General features: G+C 46.4%; 3 protein-coding genes across 4 annotated transcripts; 1 reads left to right on the top strand and 2 right to left on the bottom strand.

Annotated features, from left to right (window-relative positions):
* Positions 1–303: 303 nt before the first annotated feature.
* LOC120455418 (brefeldin A-inhibited guanine nucleotide-exchange protein 3) lies at positions 304–11,008 on the bottom strand. 2 transcript variants are annotated; one of them, XM_039641566.2, is made up of 9 exons: positions 10,776–11,008; positions 10,052–10,332; positions 9,178–9,311; positions 8,022–8,662; positions 7,640–7,960; positions 6,306–7,584; positions 5,876–6,243; positions 5,383–5,818; positions 304–5,314 (listed from the first exon to the last, which is right to left on the bottom strand). In XM_039641566.2, the coding sequence occupies exons 2-9, from the start codon at positions 10,134–10,136 to the stop codon at positions 2,417–2,419; spliced, it is 6,162 nt and encodes a 2,053-aa protein (XP_039497500.1). In that variant the 5' UTR covers positions 10,137–10,332; positions 10,776–11,008; the 3' UTR covers positions 304–2,416. The 2 variants fall into 2 exon arrangements, with proteins under 2 accessions (XP_039497500.1, XP_039497501.1); XM_039641567.2 differs by lacking the exon at positions 10,776–11,008 and adding an exon at positions 10,486–10,601.
* A 769-nt stretch (positions 11,009–11,777) lies between these two features.
* Positions 11,778–13,000, bottom strand: LOC120456484 (malignant T-cell-amplified sequence 1 homolog). Its single transcript, XM_039643348.1, has 4 exons — positions 12,859–13,000; positions 12,645–12,797; positions 12,286–12,588; positions 11,778–12,029 (listed from the first exon to the last, which is right to left on the bottom strand). The coding sequence occupies exons 1-4, from the start codon at positions 12,867–12,869 to the stop codon at positions 11,948–11,950; spliced, it is 549 nt and encodes a 182-aa protein (XP_039499282.1). The 5' UTR covers positions 12,870–13,000; the 3' UTR covers positions 11,778–11,947.
* A 240-nt stretch (positions 13,001–13,240) lies between these two features.
* Positions 13,241–14,718, top strand: LOC120456483 (cell cycle negative regulator roughex). Its single transcript, XM_039643347.2, has 2 exons — positions 13,241–13,400; positions 13,495–14,718. The coding sequence occupies exons 1-2, from the start codon at positions 13,379–13,381 to the stop codon at positions 14,469–14,471; spliced, it is 999 nt and encodes a 332-aa protein (XP_039499281.1). The 5' UTR covers positions 13,241–13,378; the 3' UTR covers positions 14,472–14,718.
* Positions 14,719–26,711: the final 11,993 nt, after the last annotated feature.

Below are 26,711 nucleotides of genomic sequence, written 5' to 3'. Positions count from 1 at the left end.
CGCAGAAGCTACCAGATGTTCGAACCTGCACTTTAAACTTCACCATTGGGTAAGCTTTTCGGCGACTTCAAACCAAAAATAAATGTTCATTATTATATAAAACAAATTCAATTCTTTTAACAATGTTTAGAACTGAGAAACAGAAGAGAAACAGAGTTTTATAATCGGTATTGTTTATGATCACCACTTAACGCTGATCTGGCAACGCTGCGTGTACTGTTATTCCCCAAAAGCTGCAGTGTGACCAACAAAATTTCCAAGCACTACAACTGAAACTCCGCAATAAAACACACACACCTGCCATTGAGATTTGCTTAGTAAAGTTGCGAAAGCGTTGTGGAGTCGTTTATTCTCATTCATTCATGTTACAAATGCACTCTTGGAGCGTTTTAGTTATAGCCTAGCGCGATCGCGATATTTTCTTCATTTCTTCTACACTTTTTGCGCGCCTCTGCAACTGCACTCTTCGCACTTACACTTACAAGTCAATAGAAAGATATAGATTGAGAGAGTCGAGATGGGCAAGTAAATAACACAAGTACATGGTTCTCTATATTATATATATATATATATATATGCATATAGTATATATATACACACATGTATATATACATACTGTATACTGTATACGACGAAGCGAAAATAAATGTATATTTGTATAGATTTATAATAATAGTATATGTATAGATTTGTAGCGCTGTTGCTAATAGTTTTCACATATAAAAATGTTTCCTTTGTTAGACATTTACAACATTTATATCCAAGTGGCAACTATAATACATATAAGTACATTTATGTATATCAATATATAACTCTTTAGATCTTTTTATATAGGCATATAACTGTACGTAGCTGTCTGTATATATAGGTATCGGTATCGGTATCGGTATCATTATTAGCTGGACGCGGACAGAGGCAGGAGAATCCGGAGTTCTAAATATGTATGTATATGTATGTATATATATGTATATATGTACTGCCCGATTCCTGATCTGCTGATCTGCTCCGATCCCTGATATTACATATGTATGTATGCATGTGGCATGTGTGTGAGGGCGTGAAAATATAGGCTAGTAAGCTTTGATTTGATAGTGCAGCAAGGTGGCTAGAATTTGTTCGGTTACAATACTTCCGATATTTTTCCATATTTTTTTCTCTTAGGTACGCACACTGGTACAAAAGTATGCAAGTATTTGTTTAAAGGCAGCGCGGGACTACTTGGACACACATATGTTTTGTTTTGCTTTTCTTTTAGTATAGGCTCTATGTGTACGCGTTTGTGATCTAATCGTTAATGGTGGTAATCGTGGATTAATGGGCGGCACTGATTTTGTGTTAGTTAACATTCGCTATAAGTTTACATAGGTTACACTCTTAATAAATATATTTATATATTTAATATAATTTAATATATATGTATATATAATTTACTGATTTTAGGGCGGGGCAGGTGCTCGCTGATACATCTTTACAATATTAGAAGTCGAAAAGTGCTGGGAAAGTGGGGCGTTGTTGGGGGCTAAGAGGGAAAAGGTGGAGCAAGGGGTGGTGGGGGCGTGCAGGGGCTAAGTGTGAGAAAGTCTTGACTAAATGTAATGTACAGGACTACGTTGTCTACGCTTCATCGTCATCTTCATCCTCTAATCACAAGACGATATCCTACATATCTGATATCCTTGCAATGCATCGACACTGTTGTACTTTCGATAGATTTGCTTTGTTGTGCTGGCATGTTGAGCTTTTACTTTGAAATGGTTTGCCTGCTGTGCTGGGAACCGCGGGCGAGAGGGATAAATGGAGAGTCTGCGAATAGTGTGACCAACGTTGCTAGCAAGGCATGACAATTATTCATACATCGTATAGGATGTACGAAGAAAACAAGAATCGGTTTTACGTATTAAACGTATCTCGATAATTTTAAGAACTGTAATACCTGCTTCATTAGTCAATGAATAATACAATATTTGAATACTTTACGTAACATCGAGTTAGAAGATAATACTGATACTGATAGCACTGCTTTTGATTGAATCAATCTTAGGTCATGAGGTACAGATATTCTATAAAGTTCACTGAAGTATATCCATTTACACACCGCAAATATATAGGTTTTGGTAACATGAACAACACGGACTACACTTTCACTTTCTAGGGCAATACCCATTGATATACACTTGTGATATATAGTTGGCCGCACTGAAGCATCAACCCTCCACCGACGGAGAGAGACAGATATAGAGAGTGAGACAGACAGAGAGAGATAGAGAGAGCATGAGATGCAGACGTAGCTGTAAATTAGCCATTCGGGAGCGGGAGCGGGATTACTTTCGGAGGACTTCTGGAAGGAGGTGGAAGGATCCATTGGTAGGGGCAGGGGCTGCGCCTACAGATCAAAATAAAACTCAACAAGCATGGCCTAAAACTGGTTGACCTTCAGCTCGTTTCCCTGCAGCTGGACTAGACGGAAGGCCTCGCGAATAGTCGGTGTCATTAGGAGCTTGAGGTTCTCCTCGGCCTCGCCGGGCAGCGAGCGCAGTAGCTCCATGGAGGCCACCACCAGTTGGGCGAGGGCAGCCCTCTTGTAGTTGGAGTCTTTGAGGATGCTGCTGGCCCGCTGCTGTTCGATTTCTGGCGAAATGGACTCCGCCTCCGAGGACTTGGCCTGTCGATTGGTGTCGAACGGATTGCTGCGGCATTTGGGCTGAAACTCGCTGATCAACGTGGTCATGGTCACATTCTCCTCCTCCTGCAGCTGGACGCACTTGCTGGGCGAGGTGCTGCTGCCGGATCCGGATCCGGAACCAGAGCCCGTATCTGTCATTTCGGCATCTCCATTTCCGTTGAGCGAGATGCACATGGGCTTGGTCTGCGGATGGTGTAGTAGTTGCGGTGGCTTCTGGCGCAGCTTGCCCGACCCACTTTCGATCTCGTGAAGGGCAGAGTTACTCAAGTACAGCTCACATACCAGATTCCAGGCGTCCTGCAGGCAAAACAGATATCGCACAAAGTTCTCCTTCTTCTTCACTGTGGTGGTGTTCAGGCGGGAGCAGGACTCCAGAATGAAGTTCAGATCCTCTGGTCCCAGATTGTAGACAACAATGTCGTTCAGATGCGAGTCCACCAGCGCTATGTAGTAGATCATCCACGAGGAGGTCATCTGCTTGTACAGATTCGCGGCGTACTCGATGTTTGACACCTTTTGCATGAGGAACTTGAGGCCGGGTCGCGAATCAAACTCCAGGGCGGACATCAGGTACTGCTTGACGCAGCGCAGCAGGATCTCCTTGGAGCGAAAGTCCAGGTCGTAGTCGTGACTGGGTGAAGCCGCCGAAGCTGCATAGTTGTCGAAGATGCAGGTGGACACCGCCTGGGGCACACACTTCAAGCGCGACAGGAGCAACTTGGCCACCAGCTGGAGCAACATCTGGTTAGCCAGCAGACCAACCACTAGGTTCTTGAACGGAATCCGGATCACAAAGTTATCCAGATTCGAGTTGAAGCCATTGTTAAGCGGGTACAAGAGAAACGAGTAGCTCCGGTCGTCGGACAACTTGCACTGCGAGGCACTGGGCGTGGGCGCCTGATTCTGACCCGGTTCCCGCTGATTGTCGGACAGGAAGACCTGCTGCGCCAGCGCATATATCCTGGCCAGCTCCTCCAAACTGCTATCCCGTCGTGCGGCCACCTTCACGTTAGCGCAATCCCCGTAGAAACTATTCGACTTCTCGTGGAAGGCGAACGAGAGCTGACGCAGAGGAGCAATGGTCACGGTGCAGGCGCGATGGATTGCGGAGCAGGCGATCATCCACTGCGATTCATTGAAGAGCATGCCGGTGGAGAGGATCACGTGCTTCAAGCAGGACACCGATATCCTAGCGATAGCCTCCTGCGACTGAGCAGCACACTCGATTAGGACCAGCAGCAATTGCTTCAAGGCCAGCGTGGCTGAACCCGAGATCTTGGTGGGCGATTCTATAAGGTTCGATCCACCTCCTCCCACACCTGCGCCGTTCTTCTGCTGCTCCTCGCTAGCGGAACTGGAGCTGCTGTCGTACTGCTGCGTGTAGCCACATCCGTGATCCTGTACAGACGGCGACTGCTGCTGCTGCTGCTCCCTTTCGATTCTTTCCGTCACGAATTTCAGCTTGGAGTACAGCAGATTGTCCGCCGGATGAACTATTTGCGCTAAACGTGTTTTGGTTCCCGCTCCTAGGCGCCGCTGCTCTGGCACCGATTTCTCGATGAACTCCACTACCAGGTCGGTGGTCATGCAGCAGCAGTGTTTGAAGTTCTTCTCCACAAGCTGCCAAGAGGAGCCCGTTTTGTTGATGTACCGCAGCCAGTCCTGTATCATCGGCACCAGCAGGTGATTGATGCAGTAGAAACCGAAATCGATGCCCGGGCTGGCCAGCAGGTTCTTGAACAGCTTGAAGATCGTCTGCAGGATGGGCGCCTGGTGGGAGTAGGGGCAGACGATCAGCGAGTTTGTGAGTCCGTCGAGCAGCAGGAACCAAACTTTGAGCACACCCGACGGTTTGTCCATCTCGTCGATCTTGACAATGGTGTCCTTATCGATGTGCAGGGACCTGTAGGAGATCATGTACTGCTCGTTGCGCGTCTGTAGATAATCGTTTCCGAAATAGGTAAAGTTCTCCATCGAACTGGGTATATTCGCGTCGATGATGTGCGTGTAGGAGATCCCCTTGATCTTGTATGTGGAGTGGAAATTGGGACACTTGGGCATACTGTGCATGAAGCCCAGGATGCTGGAGCACCGCTCCAGGAAGCGAAGAGTCTCGTGAAGGAAGTCCGTCGGCCGGAAAGTGTTATCCTCCTCCTGCTGGCCACCACTCGATCCAGTTCCTCCAGCTGCACTTCCACTGCCACTGGAGCAGGCATTGTTATTTCCTCCTCCAGAGATTTCCAGATAGGACAGCAAGCACAGGATGCAATCCAATCCCGCGTTGGCGAACACCAGCGTGTTGTCCGAGTCGAGGAACACCCGAAAGATGTCGATGATGTTGCTCATGTTCAGCATCCGGCTACGTGCATTCCGAAGGGTACCGAACAGTGGTCGCCATCCGGAACGGATCTCTGTGCGGTGCGCCTCCACCACCTCGTACAGACAGGCCACGATCTGATCCTGCACATCCACATCCGTATCCATGCTCAGCAGATTCTCGAAGGGCTTCAGCAGTGCCTCGTTGAAGTGGAAGTACGGCAGCTCCGACTGCTCCACCAGGAGTGCTGTGATGATGTCGTGGATATACTCAATCGCTCGCTTCGAGATCATCCGGTCCCGATGGCAGGCAGCCTATTAATTAGATATATATCAATAATTTGTCATTTGATAATATAAAATCCCAAAGAGGGGGTACTCACATCCATCAGATGCGGTCCTGTGATGGCCCAAACTTTGAGCACGTGCAGCAGTGGTCGTGAGCTGCGAAACACCTTGAGCGTGACATCGCCAATGCGGTGGAGGAGCAACGACATGGGCAGCGAGTCCAGCTTCTTCCAGCCCTTGCTGGGCCACCAGATGCGGCTGCCCTTGCGCGCCACCTGGCTCTTGTATAGCTGCTCCCTGGAGGCGCGGCACAAATGCTTAAGGAACTGACACAGCGAGGGCAGACTCAGACGTTCGGCGGCGTCCCCAAACAGATTTTCCGCCTGGTGGGACAGGGCGCAGAGCACCTTGGAGGTGTCGCTCTGACTCAGCAGCACTGTCTCATTCGTTCCCGAGTAGACTTTTAGGATGGATGTGATGTTCGTGTTGGGGCTCTGCATCGGCGCCTGCAGAAAGCTGTACACATCCACACTGAGAAGGAATATGAATCAGTAAATATATAAATGTACGGGGCATACTAGCACTTACCAGGTCTCGTCATCATCGATGGGGATCGAGGACAGATTGAGCTTGTCCTGGACATTGCCGTTGCTCAGCTTCTCGCCCGTCTCCAAGTCGCGGCGACTGCTGCCCGGTGAGGCGGAAATGGCCGGATTTTGCATGCTGAAGATTTCATGCTCCAGCTGGCTGACATGCCGGCAAACGGCGAAAATGCTTGGCCAACAATCTGCACTGTAGCTGCCCAGATTCAGGCCACCGGTAAGCACCACGTCCATGGACATGGCCTGACTGGCGGAGATTCGCGGTCCGGAGGTCTGGCAGACGTTTGAGGCCAGCAAGTTGAGTATCTTCCCGGCCAAATGCTGCAGATTCAAACTGTTGCTAAGCGTGGCGGCCTAAAAATATGCGACATCTTGGATAAGTATTGAACTAAATATGATTTGAATATAATTCTTACCGAATGTAGACCATCCAAGCACATGGCATACAGGGCCTCTCCATTCGATTTATTCGCCTTGGCCTTCACCCTCAGTGTTCGCTTAGACAGGGCCACCAATTTGTTGGAGGCAGAACTGGTCTGCAGATCGCCCAAGCCGGAACTCAGCACGATTACCATCGAGTCCCAGCAGCAGGTGAGCAGGCGGCGGCACAGCTTCTTGGCCGCTTCCCGGCGCTTGTCGTGGAGCTGCTCCTCATCCTTGTGCTTCACATTGGCCGTCTGCAGGCGCTGCCACTCCGACAGCATCTGGGTAGCACCCAGTCCTCCGGCATCACACAGCATGTCAACGAGGGCGCAGCGCGGCCCAATGCCTTCCACTTGCTGGCGGGGCATGGCCTCAAGGACATTGCAAACGGTCACCGATTGGTAGAGCTCGCACAGCCACGGAGAGGAGAGATAGACAAGGACACCAGTGTTCTGGACTGAGGTCACAAACTGCTGCTCCGACATGGGCACCAGGATATCCTTGTGGGACATGCCTTGGGCCACCTGCTCGTAGTAGCCGGCCCGCATCAGCTGCAGGCTGAGCAGCAGCGATGAGTAGATCGCCAGGTAGATGCCGTCCGCATTGATGGCCGTCAGGTTGTAGTCAAAGTCCGAGAAGTTCATGCTGTTCTCCTGACAAACGGCGGAGGCAAACTCCTGCATCGCTTCGTCCAGCTCCACGCAGCTGCGCAGTCGCAGGAGTTTCGGCACCAGATCCTGCCTTAACGCCCGGGCGAAATCCCGAGCGTGCTGCCGATCATTGTCGCTATCGGTTCGTATGGGCATTACGGGCGCCTCCAGATGCGAATATGGCCAGCGGTTCTCCACGCGGGACGTTTCATCGCTGGAGCTGCTTGGATCGTCGTCTTCGGGTCCCTCTGTGTCCCCGGAGCCATTGGAGGCCGCATCCTGTTCGTGCTGCGGCTCACCCTCGCTCTCCGATCCCGAGGAGGTCTCAAAGACAGTCTGCCGGAACTCCACTATGGCATCTCGATACGGAGCTGGCAGGCGGGCCATACTCTGATAGGTGAGTGGACCGGAGTAGTCCGCATCCTTGAGCAGGTCGTGACGCCCATTGACCACCTGGACGATCTGGTCGCTGATCATCGACTCGGTAAGCTCTCCGCTGCAGAGCACTTGCAAGCTGTCCAGCAGGGCAACCATGCACTCCACGCTCGCCTGTAGACTCGCCTCTGTGGCGGAACCCACGCCGCTGGCGCCATAGGCACACTCCTCCATGGCGTCCACCAAACTAAAATACAGTTTAATATACGTTATGCATTTTAAGACCTGCACAGTAAACTTACAGCCGGAATAACGCCATTTCATCGCTGCATCCTTGGGCGGTGTTTTTGTCGACGTATAGAATCACCGCCAGGTCGATGAGACGCTCCGGGCTCTTGAAGATCTCCCTCACGCAACGAAGTGGCTCTGTGCGATTTTGGGGCGCTGGCAGCAGAAGCATTCGATGGAAGAGGGCCTCCAGCATGGGGCGCAGTGATCCGTGGGCTCCGGCAATCCGGAGTAACTGAATGGCGGTCAAATAGACGCAGCGAGCTTGCGGACCATCCAAGCCTGGGCCCGTGAAGAAGCCACGAGCCTCGTTCTCTATCATGTGTAGGGCATCCCTGAAAGAATATAGAGATTTAATGTTTAATATGAATTCTGTACGATTTTGCTTTTACTCACTTGTAGGTAAACTTCTTGTCCAGGTTGATCCTTCCTGGGGATCCCAGTGCCGCCGCCAATGTGGGGCAGAACTTCTGCCAGAGGAACGAGGTGAAGTGCGGATTGGCATGTACATTCCGGGGCAGAGCGGAGCTCAGCGTGAGGATGCATTCGGTGAGGTACAGCGAGCTGTGGTTTTCGCACTTCTTGTTCGGCGAGGCATTCACGTTGGGCTCCACCAGCCGGCTGCACAGCCACTGCATCACCGGTATGACCTCGTTGTAGACGGCGGAGGCCTGCGTTTGGGTCATCAGGCCGGCGGGTGCCGTCTTCTTGACCTCCTCGGCCTCCTCGATGAGGAAGGCACAAAACGTACGCAGGCACTGGGAGGCGGCGGCCAATGAGGCGGCCTTGGTGGCCCGCGAGCCCATCTCCCAGCACTCGCCGCATCTGGAGAGGATCTCGATGAGTAGGCGGCCGTTCAGGGTGCATGCTGGTGAGCAGGCCATCGCCAGGAAGAGCCGGAGCACGTTGACCACCGTGTCCTCGCTGCTCGTCGTGGGCAGGATGCCGTTGGTGGCCCTCAGGAGCTGCGATGGCAGCCATACGGAGTCGTCCTCCGGCTCAAGGCCGATGTAGAAGCGTTCGTCCTTGATGACCCGCTATTGGGATGGCAAAGAAAGGAAAAACAGGATTAGTAAGGGGCGGTAGTAAATATAGATAGTATAAACGGAGAAATGGAAAATCAAGGATAAATCGCAGGAATCTAGAACATGTGAATGGCAATGGAATAGCGAAATGGGCAAGCAAATCCGGAATTATTGATTACCATGTTGTTAACCAGTCATAAACAAAAGTCACATCCGACCCTTGAGGACTTCCAGCAATTAGCCTATTCCGCCCGTTGCCCACCAATGCCCCAATGGCCCACATATGCCATATGCTATATGCCACATGCCATCTCCCATGTCCCAAATCCCATTGCCATTTGCCCATGTCCTTTGTTCGTTGTTCGTTGACCAGTGTGTGCATATGGAATGATAAATCCGTTTTGTGCGCCGGAAGTTCCGGCCGGAAAATGTGTGTCAGTGGTTGTTATGGCCATTGTTTGGCCCACAGTCCCATTACCATTTAACTGCCCCTTCCGATAATCGCCGTTTCCGGACGGTGCACTTACATGGAGGCCGTTGAGTCCCATCGTGATAAACTTGGGCCGCTTCGTGTCCAGCGCCATCTGCAGGGCGGTAAAGCAAACGGAGCGCAGCTCGTGCGACGGATCCCGGTGGATACCATGCTGGCGGTACAGCTTATCTGCAGGGTCAACAAAATTGGGTCATTAGTTAGTGGGTATTAGTAACATGTATCTGCGCAAATACTTTCTTTATCAACTGAAAATCGCACTGTAATATCTTTTGCTTCTCTTAGCGCGTAAGAAGTTATATTCTGAGTCGCTGGCAAAACGTTGCGATTAATGTTCATTGCCGTGGGCACACAAGTATGTACATACATATGTATGTATGTAACTAATACAGCCAGTAAAATCAGTACTGATAAGCGAGCGGAAGCGGTGCGGGAACCCATAAGCTCCACCAACCGCAAATCATTGCCTACTTTTCTGCAACGCCAACGCAGGCAAACACAAAAAAGTACTACAAAATCGGACTTTCAAAGCATAAAATAAATTATAAAAAATAAATATAAAAATAAGCATTTTCAATTTACAATTCACTTATTTCCAATATAAAACCTTATAAATGTAAAGTAATGAAAATGAAAGTCTTTGCCGAAACTTAAGTGCCGCGCCGAAAAAGCGAAGGGCATTGCACAAAGGAAGTGGCAACTAACGGTAAACAACAAACATTTGGCGGCAACAAAAGTAGCCAAAGGGCAAGGGAAAGCGAGAAAGGAAGTGAGGAAATGGCAACAATCTCGTTCGTTCGCCCGCTATCTCTCCCTCTCTCTGTCTTTCTCGTTTTCACCGTACCAACTGTAAACGGAGTTCACACAAATTGCAAAAAAAAAGAGAAAATAACAAGAAGAAGAAAACTCACCGTAAGCGATTTGCGCCGTTTGCCGCAGCGCATTGTGTTTAGTGCCCGTTGATTCCTTGATAATGAGCAAGAAAAGGTCCTCCATATTGCCCGTCTCGTTCTAGGCCTCACTGCTCGGTGCGGCGACTGTAGTTGTGTGCGTTTGTGTGGGCCAAAAGTCTATCTGCTGGTGTGCGTGCGTTTATGTCGCTGCTTCAGGCAATTCCTCTTGCTGTGGTTGTTGCTTCGCCCTTGCACGCCATCATTGGTAGTAACAACAGCAACAACAACTCAATTAGCGCCTAAAAAATTGGTAGTAAAATCAATACAAACGAAGATAATAACAATACAGCAACCGTGAAGGATTGTATATATATATATATATATGTACATATGTTATGTTGCCGCCATATGTATGCTAACACACACGCATACATACGCAAGCTCGCACTCACACATGGCGGAAAGTTCCAATGTGGCGTTTTCGCGTCACGTCACTTTTGCACTTCTCAAAAACTTTCGCACACACATTGCAATTGTGCACCTTCGAAAAGTTCAAACAGTGTGTATCCGTTTTCCTTGAAAAACTTTTCCCACTTTCACATACACACACGAACACACACGACAGGCGAACAATGCACCAGGCAATTGCAACGGTACTTATTTTTTTTATAAATTAAATCCATGTCAGGCGATAACCACAGCCCACAAGCACTTGCCACTGCGATTACTCATCGGAAATTACCATTTCTTGCAATGGAAGTGGTCCATGGTCCTTGGTAACGGTATCCAGCCACCACTTGTGGTTTTTCCCCTATGTTTTCAACCGTTATTCCGAACTTTACTTTCTGTTTTTTTTTTTTTTTTTTGTGTTCTTATTCCTCTCGCTTTTCCGGGGGAAAATGCGCTGCACTTGCCGTTGGATGCGACAAATGCTGTGTGACGCGAAAGGAAAGCACTTTCTCCATTTACGGCGGAGTGCGCACGGAGTACCATTAGCAATGCGCATGCCTGCCAATCAGGCAATCAGCTGTTCGATTGTAGCGTTTATCGGTCAGCTGAAAGTTTGGAAAAACTAGGGCGGCAGACACAGTTTGAAAGATGGAGCATTACACGATCCCAGGAAAACCTATGTAGTTTTTATACATCCAGCAGCATAACCATTTGGAATATCACACACTTCCATTGACGTTGCACACTAATGTTGCCACAAAGTATGCTATGGTATTGAATAGAGTCAAACGAAAATAGGATTTGAAATCTTTATACAAAAAAGACTTTGTTCCTTGTTTTGCGAAGCTTTATTTCATTTCACTGGAAGTAAAACAACTAAACACTAAACTGTGTACATTTAGTTACAAGCTCTTTTTTGTATACATTCATTTTTTGTATTCACAAGTGCCCAAACATCAACTATAACCTTGAAATGTTTATAAGAGTGGTGTGCAGCCCTGGCAAACTTTAAGCTGCTGGCCATGTTTCGTTGATTCTTCGACTAATCAATAAACAAATGGAGTCACAGTTACGGGAGTACAGTCAAAAGTAAAGTAAGAGGTAACAAAATGAAGACCGCCAAACAGAAGACTTTTCAAATGTTCAGTCATACCTGTCCACATCCGGATAAAATGCTCAAACTTAGATCCACTGGACACCTTTCACTGGGACCGTTTCCACAGGTGGTTGCTTTCCGTTTCCAGTTCTCTCGCTCTCTCTCTCTCTCTTTCTCTTGCAATCTCTCTCTGCTCGCTTTAAATGCCATTAATTATATTTCGCATTGATTTAAATAGTTTAACTGACAGAGTAAAATTAGGAGAGAAAAAAAAATAATAAACAGTATTCAGTTGCGTATATCAAAAACCATTCTTTGCTCTCATGACATAGAAGACTAAAAAGTGCAAGTGCAGATTCCTATTTCGCCTACTTCACGGGCTTCGACTTCCACAGGCCGTCGTTGAGGAAGTGGTACGTCTCGATGCCGATGCCTTTGTTCTTCGCCAGACTGTGGAGATGGCAAGAGAAATGGTGGTTCATGGTTTAATCAAATGTCAAAAATAACCTAACAGCTAGGAAATATGAAAGCATTGAGAGCTTTTCAAACGCATTTCCATTAGGAATTATTCTTTTACATTTAGTCTGGAGCATTCCACAACTCGAAGAAGTTAGAAAGCAATAACCATTCACATTTCGACACACAAGTAGGAATGTAAGAATAAAAATTGATACTTTTACATTAACTTCTAGGGAAAGGCACTTACATTTCCTGTGTGGATAGCGTGAGCAGTCCAATGGCCAGGGCGTGCTCCTTGCCTTCAGCCATGATAGCCACCACGGTGTCCTTGTCGGCCGGCGTCATGCAGGCGCCTGGAGAAGTGAGGCCGGGACACATGACGTTGGCGCCGCTCAGTACGAAGCGGATGGCGCCTTTGTCCACTTGCTGCATGGTCACGAAGTAGGGGAACTTGTGCAGGAGCCGCAGCGTGGGCATCCAGGGGCCATCGCGGTGGCGGAAGAACACCTGTTCGCCGGCTCCATTCAGCAGCAGTTCGATGTGGTCATGGCTGGCGGAGTAGTAATGGGATATGAATGGTGTTGTGCGGTGTGAGTAAGTACTTACCACTTGGCGATGCGGTACGAGTCTTTCTTGGGCAGGATCAGGTCGATGTGGGACTCCAACTTGGGATACGCCTCCAGCAACTTGGCACGTATGCCCTTCTGCACCGACGACTTCAGCTGCTGAATGCTGGAAATGCTGTCCTTCTCCTCGAATCTGCACAGTTTTTGGGGCTATGGTTAGTCTGATACCGCCATTGCATCCATGGCATACGTACTTTTTGAACATTTTGCACGATTTCCTTGCGTACTTTTCTCCTGGTCCGGCGGTGCCAATCGGTCTTCAATGTATGACTGAAGCTATCGGTTATCGATTTCAGCACGCACTGCAGTGTGACCAGATTTGTGCGAAATACCAACTATCGTTTATAAAGTGTGCGTGCGATATATGGTATTGAAAATTTACATTCGAATATGATAACAGAGTATTTGACTTTACAGATTGAAGTAATTGCATTGTATAATAGTTTATTTGACTTTACAATTGTAACCGGCACAAAACCACTTATTTAAAGATTTTCTGTATACCAGAAGCCGAGGTATAAGTAGGCGCTGATCCCTGACCTCTGAGCCGATAGCTAGCGTCACTTTCAACACTGGCCGAAATGGCACATTAACAAAACATTTGTTGTATCAACAACATCGTGTCCGAGTCGAATTGTATATATTTTGTAAATTATTTATATTTTTATAAGCGTACTCGCATGAACGCCGCCTGCGGCAGGTATATCGCAGGAAATGAACGCTCCAAAAGCACACAGTAAGTGGTAACAGCTGCATACAATTGGGCTCAATAGGAATCGCATCATGCGCATCATTCGCATCATTTGCTCATCCGTTTCCTTAATTTGCAGAGAAGACGCCGTTGGAGGTAATCCATGAGTTCATCAAGGGCGTGGATGATGGCACCATACGTCGCGATCTGGCGGAGGACTGCATCCTCAGCTACTACAGTCGTAATGTGCGTGGCGCCAAGGCCATCACCGGATTTCTAAGAGCCCAGTTGACAACGCGCTACAAGCACGAGCATTTCGAGGAAGCGGAGCGTGTGGCAACAGGCGACGAGCTGCTGCTGCAGGCACGCTTCGGCAGATCCTTTGACGCCGCTCGTCGTCGCATCTACGAGGAGAAGGAGCGCAAAAGCGCCACCACGCTGCATCTGCATGCGGAGAGCGATGACGAGGGTGCAAACGAGGAGTTTTCCACATCCCTGATCACGCCCCCTCGCCCCTCCAGCTACAATATGAAGTCACTGAAGTATGTGGAGAGCTGTGGCCTGTTGAACAGGCGCGATGAACATGTCTACGGCGGCCTGGACTTGGGCGAATCATGCGCCGTCCACCTCACTTTGGGCTATCGACGCACCCAGCTGCCCGGCGGTCAAGTGAGCGGCTTCGAGATCTGCCTGGCTGTATACGATCGGGGTCTAACAAACCTGAATCGATCCACTCTAGCTGCGCCACAATTCGGCATTTCATTTCCACGACGGTCCCGCTCAAATGAAACTACCGATGATGAGGCCGATGCCGATAAGGATTCACCGCCGCCCACATCGAGGCGCGGCGTTCGTCGTACTTTATTTACCGAGGAGAACACTCAGGAGGAAGAGGATCGCGATCCCGAACCCATTCCCGAGGTGGAGCAGGAGCAACCAGCACCGCAGGAGGCTGAGGAGTCGGCTCGCGAGGCAGTCAACATCGCCGTGGACTTGCCCACACCCCTGGAGACGACAAGCTGCAGCAGCTATACACCAAGGAAACGCCTACAGACAACCAATGGCATCGAAGTGCCGCCCAAACGCACACCGGGACGACAGCGGATGCGTTTCTAGACCGGATAGATGTTTAAGCAGCTGTAGTCATTAGTTGTTTTTCCCAAATCTACGTAGCACAATTCTTTTTTTGGACTTTCGAGGATACCCCACAAATTTCCGTAATTATTTGAAGAAGACTGACTGATTGCAACCGTTTTGGTCCCGCTTTCAGGGACCCCGCGTCGCGCTCGGCTAAACTACAATATGTATTGTATTACATAATCCCTTGTATTTATTTATGTATTAAAGTTCAATGTTAATTAAAGCCAATCTTTTGAAAATATTTGCAAAACTGATCAAAAATTGTACGTAAAATGCAGACATGTTTTTGCATTTGACATACAATTTGACTTTACACAACGTGAATGCTTGGTGTGCGTATCGGCTTAAGTTTACACAACGGCAATGGTTGGTGTGTGCCTCGGCTTGAGTTTACCCTGATTGGTTTGTGCCTCGGCTTGAGTTTACCCTGCTTGGTTTGTGTCTCGGCTCGAGTTTATCCAGCTTGGTTTGTGTCTCGGCTTGACGTTGACCAGCTGCAATAGTTGGTTTGTGTCTCCGCTTGAATGGTTTTTTACAACTGTTCCCAGTAACTAATATTATATAGGAAAATCAGTTGAACTATAAAATAGTTACTATAAACTGCGTGTGTAACTCAGTGAGCTATAATAATTAAATAAAGCCCACTAGCTAGTAGAACATATATTTAAACAAGTTAATAGTTAATTGGTATATTTTACTTTTTCTCTATAAAAACTATGAAAACCATTTATTTCTTCGACTTTTCGCTGCAACATGGCAGCTTTATAAAATTGATGCAATAAATTTTGGAAACTAAATCCTGGCAACTTGAGATGCCGTAAATATGGGCTTCCTTGTGTTGTATATATGCCATTCAAGCCATCGATGCCACCGTGAATAATGCCTGGCATACTATATAGCTATATAGATATATAGCCGACTAATGCCGGCAGAGATCAGACGTGAAAGAACCTAATAAATCGTCGCTCCTGTTGTCGCCACTCTCAAGTGGGTGGGCTTATTCGGCAGGTCTATTTTCGTAATGCCATCGGGGGGAAGAAAGATTGGATGGAAAATGGAAAGAAAATCCATTTGATTAAAACGGTATGCCCTGGCGGGGCGGGTCGAAGTGGGGCGGTTCGGGAACATCGTAAGCAGGGGGGTGGTTCACTGGCTGGTTCGCATTAAGACATCAAATAGACAACAAAGTGGGGTCTGGTCTCAATCTGCTGCATGTGCTCTCTGGGCCCGGCCAAAAAAGCCCGAGAGCAGTTCGAATCGTTAAGCCAGCCAAGTGGAAAAGGCAGACTCCTTCTCCTCATCCCTCCGCCACCCATCCTCCTCCATCATCCCCATCCTCCTGCACCTGCTCTTGCTGCTTTTCCCGCTTTTCCTGCTCTCTGGTGCTTGAAATTAGATTTCTGCCGTTGGTCGGCATTCGTTACGAGGTTTACGGCGGCACACGCTCTGAAATTTACCAGTCAAACGATTCGCATACACTCGAATATGGGACAATAATGCCCACACACACACATTATTTGACCATATGAGGTACTTAAGTTACTTAAAGTTAAAAAAATCATAAATTGAAACTATACCCCCAATGCAAACTCTTTCCACAACAAAACTTAAAGTTAGGTAGCTTGAAACTGAATTTTAGTTTTATTACTTATTAAATGGCATTTCTAATAAATGCTACAAACAAATAACATAGTTTACATAGCGGTGCTGTGTCAGTTGTGCTCATTTTTTCTGAGTGTAGCTGCAGTAGAGCCGGGTTGAGCCTGGCAAATCCTTGGCTTAGCTACAGCTGATTTATGTTTGGAGCCCTGCGACTTCACGAAGGTGGGGAGTCATGTTGGGTGGGTGCGATGTTTACGAGCGGATTAAGTTTTGCCTTTCAAACAAATTCCATTCGAATTTAATGAGCCCCGAGATTACATCACCGAAAGGGAAGGATGCCAACGCGGGAGTGGGATGCGTTTTTAATTGAAAGATGTCGCCGCGATGCAGACGCAATTTGACAATCCATCAGGGCGTCAATCGGATATGTGGTATATAAGATATATATGTTATTTATGGTATATATGTTATATATATGCTATATATGGCATGTGTGGTGTATGGCATGGTGCCCAATCTATGATTCCGATCCACTTAGACGGGCGTTGTCTAATTTATGCCGCCTTGTTCTCAATTAGTTGCAACTGCAACAGCAGCGGCTGTTTGCCCCAGGGAATCGGGGGGAATTGGGGGAATTGGGGAGGTTATACTATATGGGGCGAGTTCTCCACTTACAGCAGCACGACAAACCCGAAACTATTCGTCTAGCATTACACGATACTTAGCCGCCGCTTATTTATGTCCCTGTCAACGCCTCTCAGCTGCTCCGCCTTCTCTCTATCTCTCTTTCTCTTTTTCTCTTCCTCTAGAGATTCCTCCCCCCGTCGAGAACATGCGAAATTCAGAAGCATGTGGGGCATACTTTTGGTTAATTGAAACCTGTTGTAAATCACAAATCATATTGACGTCTGATGTCCCCCAAGAAACAGATATAGAAACTGAAACTGCAGCAGATGTCGTCGGTTTTTCATAATCTTATAAATTTGGGGTCGAAAGCTCTGGAGAGGCAGCTGCTTTGCGATCTTAACGAACTCGTGGCGCTATGGGAACTTTTCTATAAACATGATATACTTCTAAGTACTGCAGCACTCAGCTGAGATCAGCTTTTTTTGCTAGTATAAAGATCTTGAGAAATCACAACAGATTGGAGTTTCTGCGCTCCAAGGAAGTGCGTAACTCACTTGGAAGTGCTAAACATTCAACCCCATCTTACCAGCATTTCCAGCCCATGAATAAGCTTGTAAGCACTACCACTTCCAGTCCATAAACTTTGCCCTCAAACTGAATTTTAAGTTGATTTCGCTTGATTACTTCATTTTCGGGCAGACAAGAGAGCATAAGCAAAAAGGGAACAACTAATGGTGAAAATATTGCCATTGCTTTTGCGACAAGTGCGCATTTGTCTGCCCTCAACTCTATTAACGTACATATATACTTATATATATATATAAATATAAATATAGATGTGTGTGTATATTTTTCCGGCTGCTATTGTCCATTTGCGATTGTCGAGGGTGTCATTTGGTAATTGTTACAAGCTGCCGCATATTTGGACAAGCAACTCGCAGCACTCGAAAACAAACAAATGACTCGAGAGACGACGAGTGGATGCGAGTGGATGCGAGTCAATGGGATTGGAAGTGGTGTGGGAACCACCCTCGACTGGCTACCACTGAATGCCACTGGTGGTGGTGGTGGCTCATCGCCCAGCCATCCACTCATTTGTAAGCGGATACGCATCCAATAACCAGCAGTAACCAGCAGTAACCAGGACTCAGGACCTTCGACTCCGGCGAATGTCATTAGTTTACAGTTGTCTGATTTCCATCCTCGGCGCTCGAGAATGTTGTGATCGATGATGACATCTCCATTCGAGCATCTCCATCCTCCGTGGGCTTGTTGATAATGATGTTGATTTCGGTTTTGTGCACTTCCCCTTCGACTTATTTCAACATATGGCGGCATGATCCCAAGGAGATTACGTTGAGCAAATCATTGTCCACTGCTTTTCAATCGATTCGAGATCTACGTTTGTTGGTTTAACGAAAAAGGGTTCAATGATCTCCAAGTGCACGCAACTTTCCAGGAAAGTAAAGTTCCATTTTGGAGTACTGCAATTAAGCAGTAATCCTTCTCTTTTGGAATTCCCCGAAAATGCGCTCCAAAATGAATGGCTAATTGCATTGGATGCAGCCTCTAGTCAAAACAGGAAAAATTCCCAATTCCGGCGGCCAATTCCCAGACAACTAATTAATGTCAGTCGTCTGGGAATGCGCAATTCTCGGTCCAAAAAAGTAAAGGGAGTCCTCGTAACCCCAAGGACCTCGAAGTGGCGCAGTGCAGCCGCGTCGTAACTCAAAAAGCACTTAACCCATAAAAGTGAAATAATTCGGTGGAATAACAAACGCACTTAACAAATTACAGATGTGAAAATTTCATTTTCGGTGTCCGACCTCCATCCTTCCTTCCTTTTTCCCCCGCTTTTCCCTGGTTTTCCCTGGTTTTCCCTGGTTTTCCCTTTCCAGAAGGGGGATGTTTCTCCCCTCGATTCACCCACTCTGCATTCCACAAATTAGAAAATGATTAATGGACTCAACCGGTTGCACAGCAGCATTCCCCTCACTAAATCCAGGACCTGATCCACTCCATGGTGGCGCCGTCGTGGTCACATCCTCGCCAAAGGAGCAGCCAACAGGCAGGAGGAACAGTGCGTCTGGCACACTTCAGCATAAAATAGCACTCGAGAGAATCGAATGGCTGGCGACGGATGCACTGCGACAAAAATCGTTAGCTATCTGAAATCAGAAACTATTCAAAGTTAATTTACAAAACCTTTAGAACATAGAACTATAGTTAGTAGTAACTATAGCTAATTGTATATATTGTATATATATATATTGTATATATATATATTGTATATTTGTTCATATTTTTCTCTCGGTGCCTGGGCACCCTGCTGCTTTTCGTCCTGCTGCCGCAGGAGTCGCGTTAAAATCACTCTTCCGTTTCGCAGGCAGAGGCTGCTGTTCCTCCATGGAAGGGGGTTGGATGGAAGGAGGGGGGCTTGAGCCACCCCCGACCCACCAGGAGGGGTGTGTTTGTTGTCATTTATTGCTGTTGTCCTGCCCTCCTCCTCCTCCTCCTTCTCCTCCTTCTCCACTTTCCGGCCTTTCCTCCTGTGTTGTGTGATTTTTTCTGGGGTCACGCTTTGCTCTTTTGATCACTACCACATCCACATCCACTTCCATGGCCAGGACACCAGCACATCCTGGCCGTGAATCAAATTACACTTTAAATCCTTGATTTTAATCTGAAGGGGCTGACAAATGGATTTTTATGTCAATTCCCCGACAAAGGGCTAAGCAATTGAATTTCGCATTCTGACATAACGCCAGCAGCAGGGGTGGCGTTTATTCCCGCTGCCCGGGGGGTTACATTCGTGTTACATCCATGTATGCGGTGTATCCCTTCTCCGCAGGATGAGCAGGACTCGGCAGGATTCGGCAGGATGCAGCCGGATGCTGTAGGATTCAGCGGCGGAAGGAAGCAATCAGTGGGCGTTGTCTCTGCGGGCGGCGTTTTAATCTCTGATTGGATTGCCGAGCTGTTGATGTTTAACGTTTATGAGGTTGCGCATTTTCCGACACTTTTCCGCTCTTCCGTTTTCCCGCCCAATTAGTGAATAAACAAATGCAGCAACTGCGTTAATTTAATACATAATTTATTCAGCTCTATTATTTATTTTTAATCATTTTATGACTCCATATTTACCAGAATTCTAGTGTAAAACTAAAAGTTTAACCACATGCCGCATGTTTTGTGCTTAGACTTTCGAGTGGCGCAAGCTGGAAAAGCTGGCCAAGTCAACCGGTTTTTGGCCAACTCCATGGCGCGAATGCAAATCCTTGTTGGCAGGAATCTGGCCAACTTGTGGGCGCTCGATAATTAGCCATGCCTGTCACACATACCCAAAGATACACCCTCGACTAACTGGAGAATATGGACAATCTGGCAGGGGAATAGGGGTATGGGTATGGGTATGGAAAAGGTGGGACAGTGTCATAAAAATGTATAATAACAATATTTCAATGTCGCAGCGGGACATCATTGTTGCCATGTTAACGCTTATTTTTTGTTTACATTTTCATAATTTCCAGCGCAGCGGCTTAAAAAGCCAACAACTTTGAAAGCAGACACACCACACAAAAGCCAACCGAAACTGAAACTGAAGCGAAACTCGTACAAACTGTGCCCACTTTTGGCAGACAAAAGGAATTTCGCGGTATTTTCACGCTTGAAAAACAGAAATCGGAATGGGGATCGGTACTGGGATCCGTACTGGGATCGGAATCGGGATAGTTACTGGGATCTGGGAATCAGGAGTGGTGGCTGCTCCGGTTTTGGGTTTCATTCAAAGGAAACTTCACTCCTTTTTGGCCGCTGCGGATTAAAATGATAACAAGACTTCGGCGACCAGCTTTTGTTTCGTGCACTGAGAAAAAATATAGTTAGGCCATTTGTAATGGGTTCCAGCTGGATTTAGCACTTAAAATTGTAGGAACACATGCACTCCAGACGTAGTTACACCTTTATAACTTTATTTATTCCCCCCCGATTTTTTTTTCCAGTGTAGCAAGGGGTTCCGATTGTTGCGCTCCTCCCTGCAGCAAAAAGATGAGTTTAACAAAAAAAACGAGGCACCTGCCTGAGTTGCTGTGCCGCTTCTCTGTATCCCAAAAAACCATCTTCTTGGCGACTTCAATTCTGTTTTTACGCTTGAATTTCTCGGGACTGTTTCAATTTGGCCCTCAAAAGGAGCATGTTTGTAATCGCGTCAGGCTCCAGAAATGCAATGATCTATATGAAAGATGCGATTTTGGGGCATTCGAAGCTGTGTTTCTCATGTTCGAGAGCTCTGAGTTTACCTGGCACAATTCCCACATTGCCATAAGTTTAGTAAGTATATAATTGAATATAAATAAATATATAGATAAAGCAGCGTGTGCGGAGTGCTCAAAGTTCAATTATTGCCCCTTTTAATGGATATTTTCGAATGCCAGGAGTATCGACCACCCAATTCCTTAACGATCCAGCGGCGATCATCGTCCAGAAATACAGAAAAACATTCGAAACACGAGGCACGAATGTTGGCCAACAACTCAATTGGGTTTAGGATTTTATGGCTTCATCTGCGACTGGCTTTATGGGGCATAATTAAAAGTTTATGGTTAACGCCGCCCATCGGTGTTGGGATTGGTATTGGTATAGGGATTGGGATTGAGATTGGTATTGGTATTGGGATTGGGATTGGGATTGGGATCCCGCATCCAAAGATCATCGCATGGCGCCCGTTTCGCCCATAAAATGGGGCATTAAATCTGCAGAGCAAAGCAGATTTGCCTAAGACAAAAGTCACTAAGTCGGCTGGGCACTGTGACTAAGCACTGATATAAAGATTATCTTTATGGATCGTGTTGCCGTTTAGTTTAATTCGCCTCATCTCACATACGATTCGTTTTGATTCGATTTGATTCGATTCGATTCGATTTGATTCGATTCAATACGTTCAACGATCACTTCTCCACAGGTGGCACTTCACAGGCTACACGGGGGCAAATGCAAATGATTACCATTTTGTGGCTCAAAGTGTATTCTTTCTTTCTTGGCTAACAATGGGATTAATCACTGCTTAGTATACACATAGGTTCTCTCTCCCTTTACGCTCAGTGTAGGAATATTTTCGACTGTGTTGTGAGTAATAAAATCTGCATAAATCATCGCCGCTTGGCATTCGACTCGCTCAGCTCGTTGCGATCTCTTTGCTCGATTCTCTGGACTGTGACCTCTTTGTGTTCCCAATGGGCATCTTGGGTATCATGGAGATGGTTTGGAGATGGGTATGGGTATGGGTATGTGACTGGAGATCGGGTTGGAGTTCGGCGCTGGCTAATGAGGGCGTTGCCAATATGTCAATTTGATCGCCCCGCAATAAACGCATTTCGTTTCGCTTCCCATAAATGATATAAGCTATAAGATAAATGATAAATGAGCAGCGCGTGCCCCCAAAAACGACGATCTTTAAGCCGGGGTCATCGCTGGCTACCTGTGTTCCAGTTCCAGTCGCGGCCACCAGGTGCTATTTTGATGCATGGTCCACCATCAATTAGGGGCGCAATTGATTTTCGCCGTTCCAAATTGATGGACGCCTATTTGTTTGGGCTCAACACAGCTCTCGTTGAGATCTTCAAAACATATACTCATATCTCATATTCCGTTCACTAAACTCCGATCTCCGATCTCAGAGCTCAGATCTCCGATCTCCGATCTCTTGATGGATAAGAGGCATTAGGGCTGCCCTGACATGATGGCCCTTTCAAGATGACACACCCCGGGCCAGGAGTTCTATCCCATCCCATCCCATCCTATCCTATCCTATCCTATCTTATCTCATCTGATCCCATGCCATACCATACCATCTGTAACTCCATTCGGCTTTTTCTCAATGCTCGCAGATCTTTTTGCGGCCCATTCATCAGCGCATTTCCGCTTTTAATTATTGCCACGTCGCATTTGCCGCTGGAATGACATGCAACCAAATTGCCGGCGATAAATTTTGCGCACATTTCAGCAAAGAGTCCAGGGAAAATTGCAGCAAAATAAAAGCAGCGTGAAAAACACAAGCAGCACGCAGCTACACATAGCTACATATAAGTATCTGTACAAAAACTGAGTATAAGCAGTATGCACGCAGTTCTTAAATATATTTGTAAATTAACAGGAACTAATAAAAATATAGAATTTTTAAAATTTGTTTAAAAATTCATCATAAATTTAAATTTATATTCCAAATGATTTTAAGTATGTACACATACTTTTGCGAGCCACTGTATGCCATTTTCTGGATCGCGTTGCGCGGATTGCCAATTACATGCAACTTAACATAATTATTTGTCACCAGGCGCAGGACAAAAAAATCCAAAAAAAAAAAAACAATGTTAGCTGGGCGAGAGCGAGAGGGCGAGTAGGGTGAGAGAGCGAGAGTGAGAGGCAAGAACGCACTGGAATGCTGGCAGCAATTGGCGCGCCAACAAATTGCTGGAATAATTACGCACACATTTACAGATTGATTCGTCGCCGCTGACAAAAAGGCATTAAAAAAGAGTAAATAAGATAAAAAAGGAAATAAATGACAACAAAAAAAGCCTGACGAAGTGCAGAGTGAGCGATCTGAGATGTTGCTGCTGTTGTTGCTGTTGCAGATGTTGCTGCTGTTGCAGATGTTGCAGCAATTCATTGATGAACGTGAGGTGTCAAGCAAATTGACTGCCGTTCAAAGGCGTGGATTCATTTCATTTGGCAGTGGGAAAGCTGTTATCGATATTATCGATTTTGCTTATCGCAAACTGACCGATTAGTTTGGAACATGCCAAGCTATACTAATAGTAATTGCCTGAGAAATACAAGATATATGCGCATAAGACAACCAAAACCCACAGCATGTATATTAAAATCAATAAGCTCAAGTTAAGCTAAGACCCCCCTTTCGCAGACGCCCCTGGATGTGCAAGGAATGCGACGTTTACGTGAATTACGCTCAAATTACAAGAGTCTGTAAAAAAGGCCAGGAAAAATACCTGCGAGACACGCGGACTGAAAATAGCTGCGACGCACTGAAAATGCGCGGCAAATTAAAATTTCTCGCAAATCGGCAGACGTGAATGGCCAACAGGATACACTTTTTATGTTCGCTTACTATCTGTTCATATTTAAACATATCTTTATTTACAGTGGAGACATTGCACACTGGTTTCTAATTACAAATTTGTATTTACAACATTTATTTGCAACATTTGTTTACAACATTTATTTGCAACATTTATTTACAACATTTATTTACAACATTTATTTACAACATTTATTTACAACATTTACTTGCAACATTTGTTACCCCTTTTTCCTTTTTTTTGTGATGTCTGTCGCATTTGCTCCTTTCTCCTTTCGCGCTCATTGAGCTCGTTAGGCGATAAGTTTATGCGGCATTAAATTTTATGCGGCCATAAAACAAACAAATACGCCCCTGCTACACTAAGGCAAATATTACGGCAACTCAGCACGATAAAACAATGAAAACAACGAAAACATCGAAAACAACGAAAACACCAAAAACACAACAGAAACAGGAACAAAAACAAGAACAGAAACAGGAACAGAAACAGGCTATAACAATAGCCGGCAAATGGAATGTGCCATGCGAAAGGGAGTGGGAGTTGTATGGTGAGCACTTTGCAGGGAAACAGGAGCAGAGCCCAAAAAAGGACACAGTTTTAGGGGCAAAAAGAAGCCAATGCGCGTGCTCGGCATTCAGGGCGTATACGTAATGTGGAGTGGCAGTGGAAGTGGCAGTGGTAGTGGTGCTAGTAGTGGTACTGGTAGTGGTTGTGATACTGGTAGTGGGGGAAAAGGCGATTCAAAGTCTGGCAAAAAAAAGAAAGAAAACAAAAAACATGTTGCTTTACGCCCTTCGACAACTCAACTTGGTCCATTGACAATGGCCAAAATGGCCAAATATGGTCAGCAATTGTGGCATTGTTGCAAGATCGCAAGCGCAGAAATGTAGTTAATACTTTAGGGCTAGACACGAATTAATAAAAAGCGCGGTTAGTTACGTCTCATTTATTTCGTTCAGTGCAGGAGTAGAACAGCTGCTCATGTCGTGATTATGCCTCGTAATTCGAGTCTAATCGTCGATTAATATTTATGGCAACTGCATAAGAATGCTGAAGAATGCAATTCAACCTCTGGCAGAATTACGAGTTTTATCTTTTATCTAATCGCGTGTCAAATCGCGGGGAGTTTCTCACTTCTTGACAGCGTTTTGATGGTAACCCAAAACCAAAGTTCGCCATCGCGATAAGGCTGAAAAGATGAAAAGAAGGGCATTGCAGGGGATCCTCGAAGGACGAAGGATGCGGAATCCTCTCGCTTGTAAAATGATTAACAAGCCCGATAGGCCGTGTGACCCGAACAATAGCATTGCCACTGGAATTTGCCACTTTCCCGCCCTCTTTGCCACTGCGTGCCCCTCTTTTCTTTGCGTGTACATAGAGTCGCAAACACAGCTGTTCTAATAAATAGTAATAATGCTGAACAATAGGGCACACAATGCTGCCTCCGCTGATTATCTTCCCTGTGGATTAGCACACGAGTTTTCCAACTTCCTTGAACTTTAGGTAGGCAACTTCTTGGTTAACCCTTTTGCGCTCAACGACCGCAATTAGTCGCCACACACTTTATGTAAATTTCGAGCTGTGGTGATAAAATATTGTATGTCCTTGCCGCAGGATTCTACTACTTGCCACCTGCAGCAGCAGCAGCAGAAACTGAGAGGGCAAACCACAAGAGCAACACAACAGGAGTCATGGAATGCAGCCATGCAGAAAAGGAGGTCGGCAAACGATGTGGCAAGTTAATTCGCCCCAAAACTCCAATGCTCGTAATCCAATAGATTAATGGGGCGTACGCGTATACGCCTCTACGAATATTTATGGGCGTGGCCGTGTTTGCATTTAATGAGCGCGACAAACATTCGACATTCGAACGTTGATGATTTATGCGGCTGTTCATTAGGTTCATTAAAAGTGAAAGGATCGCTTGATCGGCAGGTGGCTACATGGATGTGAATATGAATGTGAGTGTGAATGTGAATATGAATATGAGTGTGAATGTGGATGCGGTCGATCTTCGATGATCTCGCCTCGTTCTGTGCGTTTATTTGTTTGTTTATTTATTTGTTTGTTTGTTTGTTTGTTTGCCCGCTTATTCGCCCCGAAATGAGTCGTAACTAATAAATGTTTACGACTCTTCTGTAGAATTCGAGGCGACCGCAAGTGCAACCGAACAGCCCAAATGAGCACAATAAAAATCATTTCGAGCGGCATTAAAATGACACATTGTCGACCCCAGGCCCTTGTATTTTATGCCATTCTTAATTACACTGCGCAAAAAAAAACTGTTTAACAAGCAGAAAATAGGAGGTTCATGATCATGATCCCTTATCATAACTACACTCTCAACTGAATCACTGCCATCAGAGAAATGACTAATGCTTGCTATTACACACTTGGCCATAGCTCTTAGGTATTTTCTCTCAGTGCATCCTTTCCGCTTGGCATCGGGTCAGCAGCTCTTGGCCAGGCGCCACTCAATGGGTTAGCGGCAGGTCAGCGGCGTCTTCGCCGGCGGACAACCCGCAGCGTTCGAGGAGCAACAAAAACCACACCACGCCACACAACACACACCACAACACACACACACTAAAGCACAACACACACAGAGAGGAGGGGCAGAAGTGAGTCAGAAAATTGAAAACTAAAGGGAACCGAGAAAACAGCAGCCAACAGTAATGAGCTGACAAAGGGCAGCAATGTGAAAAAGGTGGAAATTGGCTGGTGAACGCAGCGCTAACACGCGTAGCTCATTATGCAGTTTATACACTGCGAGATTTACTCATATAAAATGCACTTTAGTTGTAATTGAATGCCTTATAATATAGCAGATAAACAAGGCTATTGAAGGCTATTGAAGGCTAAGAAGGCTAAGAAGGCTAAGAAGGCT

This window comes from Drosophila santomea, chromosome X (genome assembly GCF_016746245.2).
Source record: "Drosophila santomea strain STO CAGO 1482 chromosome X, Prin_Dsan_1.1, whole genome shotgun sequence".
Lineage (NCBI taxonomy): Eukaryota > Metazoa > Arthropoda > Insecta > Diptera > Drosophilidae > Drosophila > Drosophila santomea.
Note: the sequence above shows the minus strand (reverse complement) of the source record. Positions and strands in the feature narration are given on the sequence as shown.

Excerpts from the sequence above, each read along its gene's own strand:
- LOC120455418 (XM_039641566.2), bottom strand. The coding sequence starts at position 10,136 with ATGGAGGACCTTTTCTTGCTCATTATCAAGGAATCAACGGGCACTAAA. Across the intron at positions 9,312-10,051 it reads AACGGCGCAAATCGCTTACG|ATAAGCTGTACCGCCAGCAT; the intron begins GTGAGTTTTCTT and ends TTGACCCTGCAG. Across the intron at positions 8,663-9,177 it reads TGGGACTCAACGGCCTCCAT|CGGGTCATCAAGGACGAACG; the intron begins GTAAGTGCACCG and ends CCATCCCAATAG.
- LOC120456483 (XM_039643347.2), top strand. The coding sequence starts at position 13,379 with ATGAACGCTCCAAAAGCACACA. Across the intron at positions 13,401-13,494 it reads GAACGCTCCAAAAGCACACA|AGAAGACGCCGTTGGAGGTA; the intron begins GTAAGTGGTAAC and ends CTTAATTTGCAG.
- LOC120456484 (XM_039643348.1), bottom strand. Across the intron at positions 12,589-12,644 it reads TCGTACCGCATCGCCAAGTG|CCATGACCACATCGAACTGC; the intron begins GTAAGTACTTAC and ends CTACTCCGCCAG. Across the intron at positions 12,030-12,285 it reads ACGCTATCCACACAGGAAAT|TCTGGCGAAGAACAAAGGCA; the intron begins GTAAGTGCCTTT and ends CCATCTCCACAG.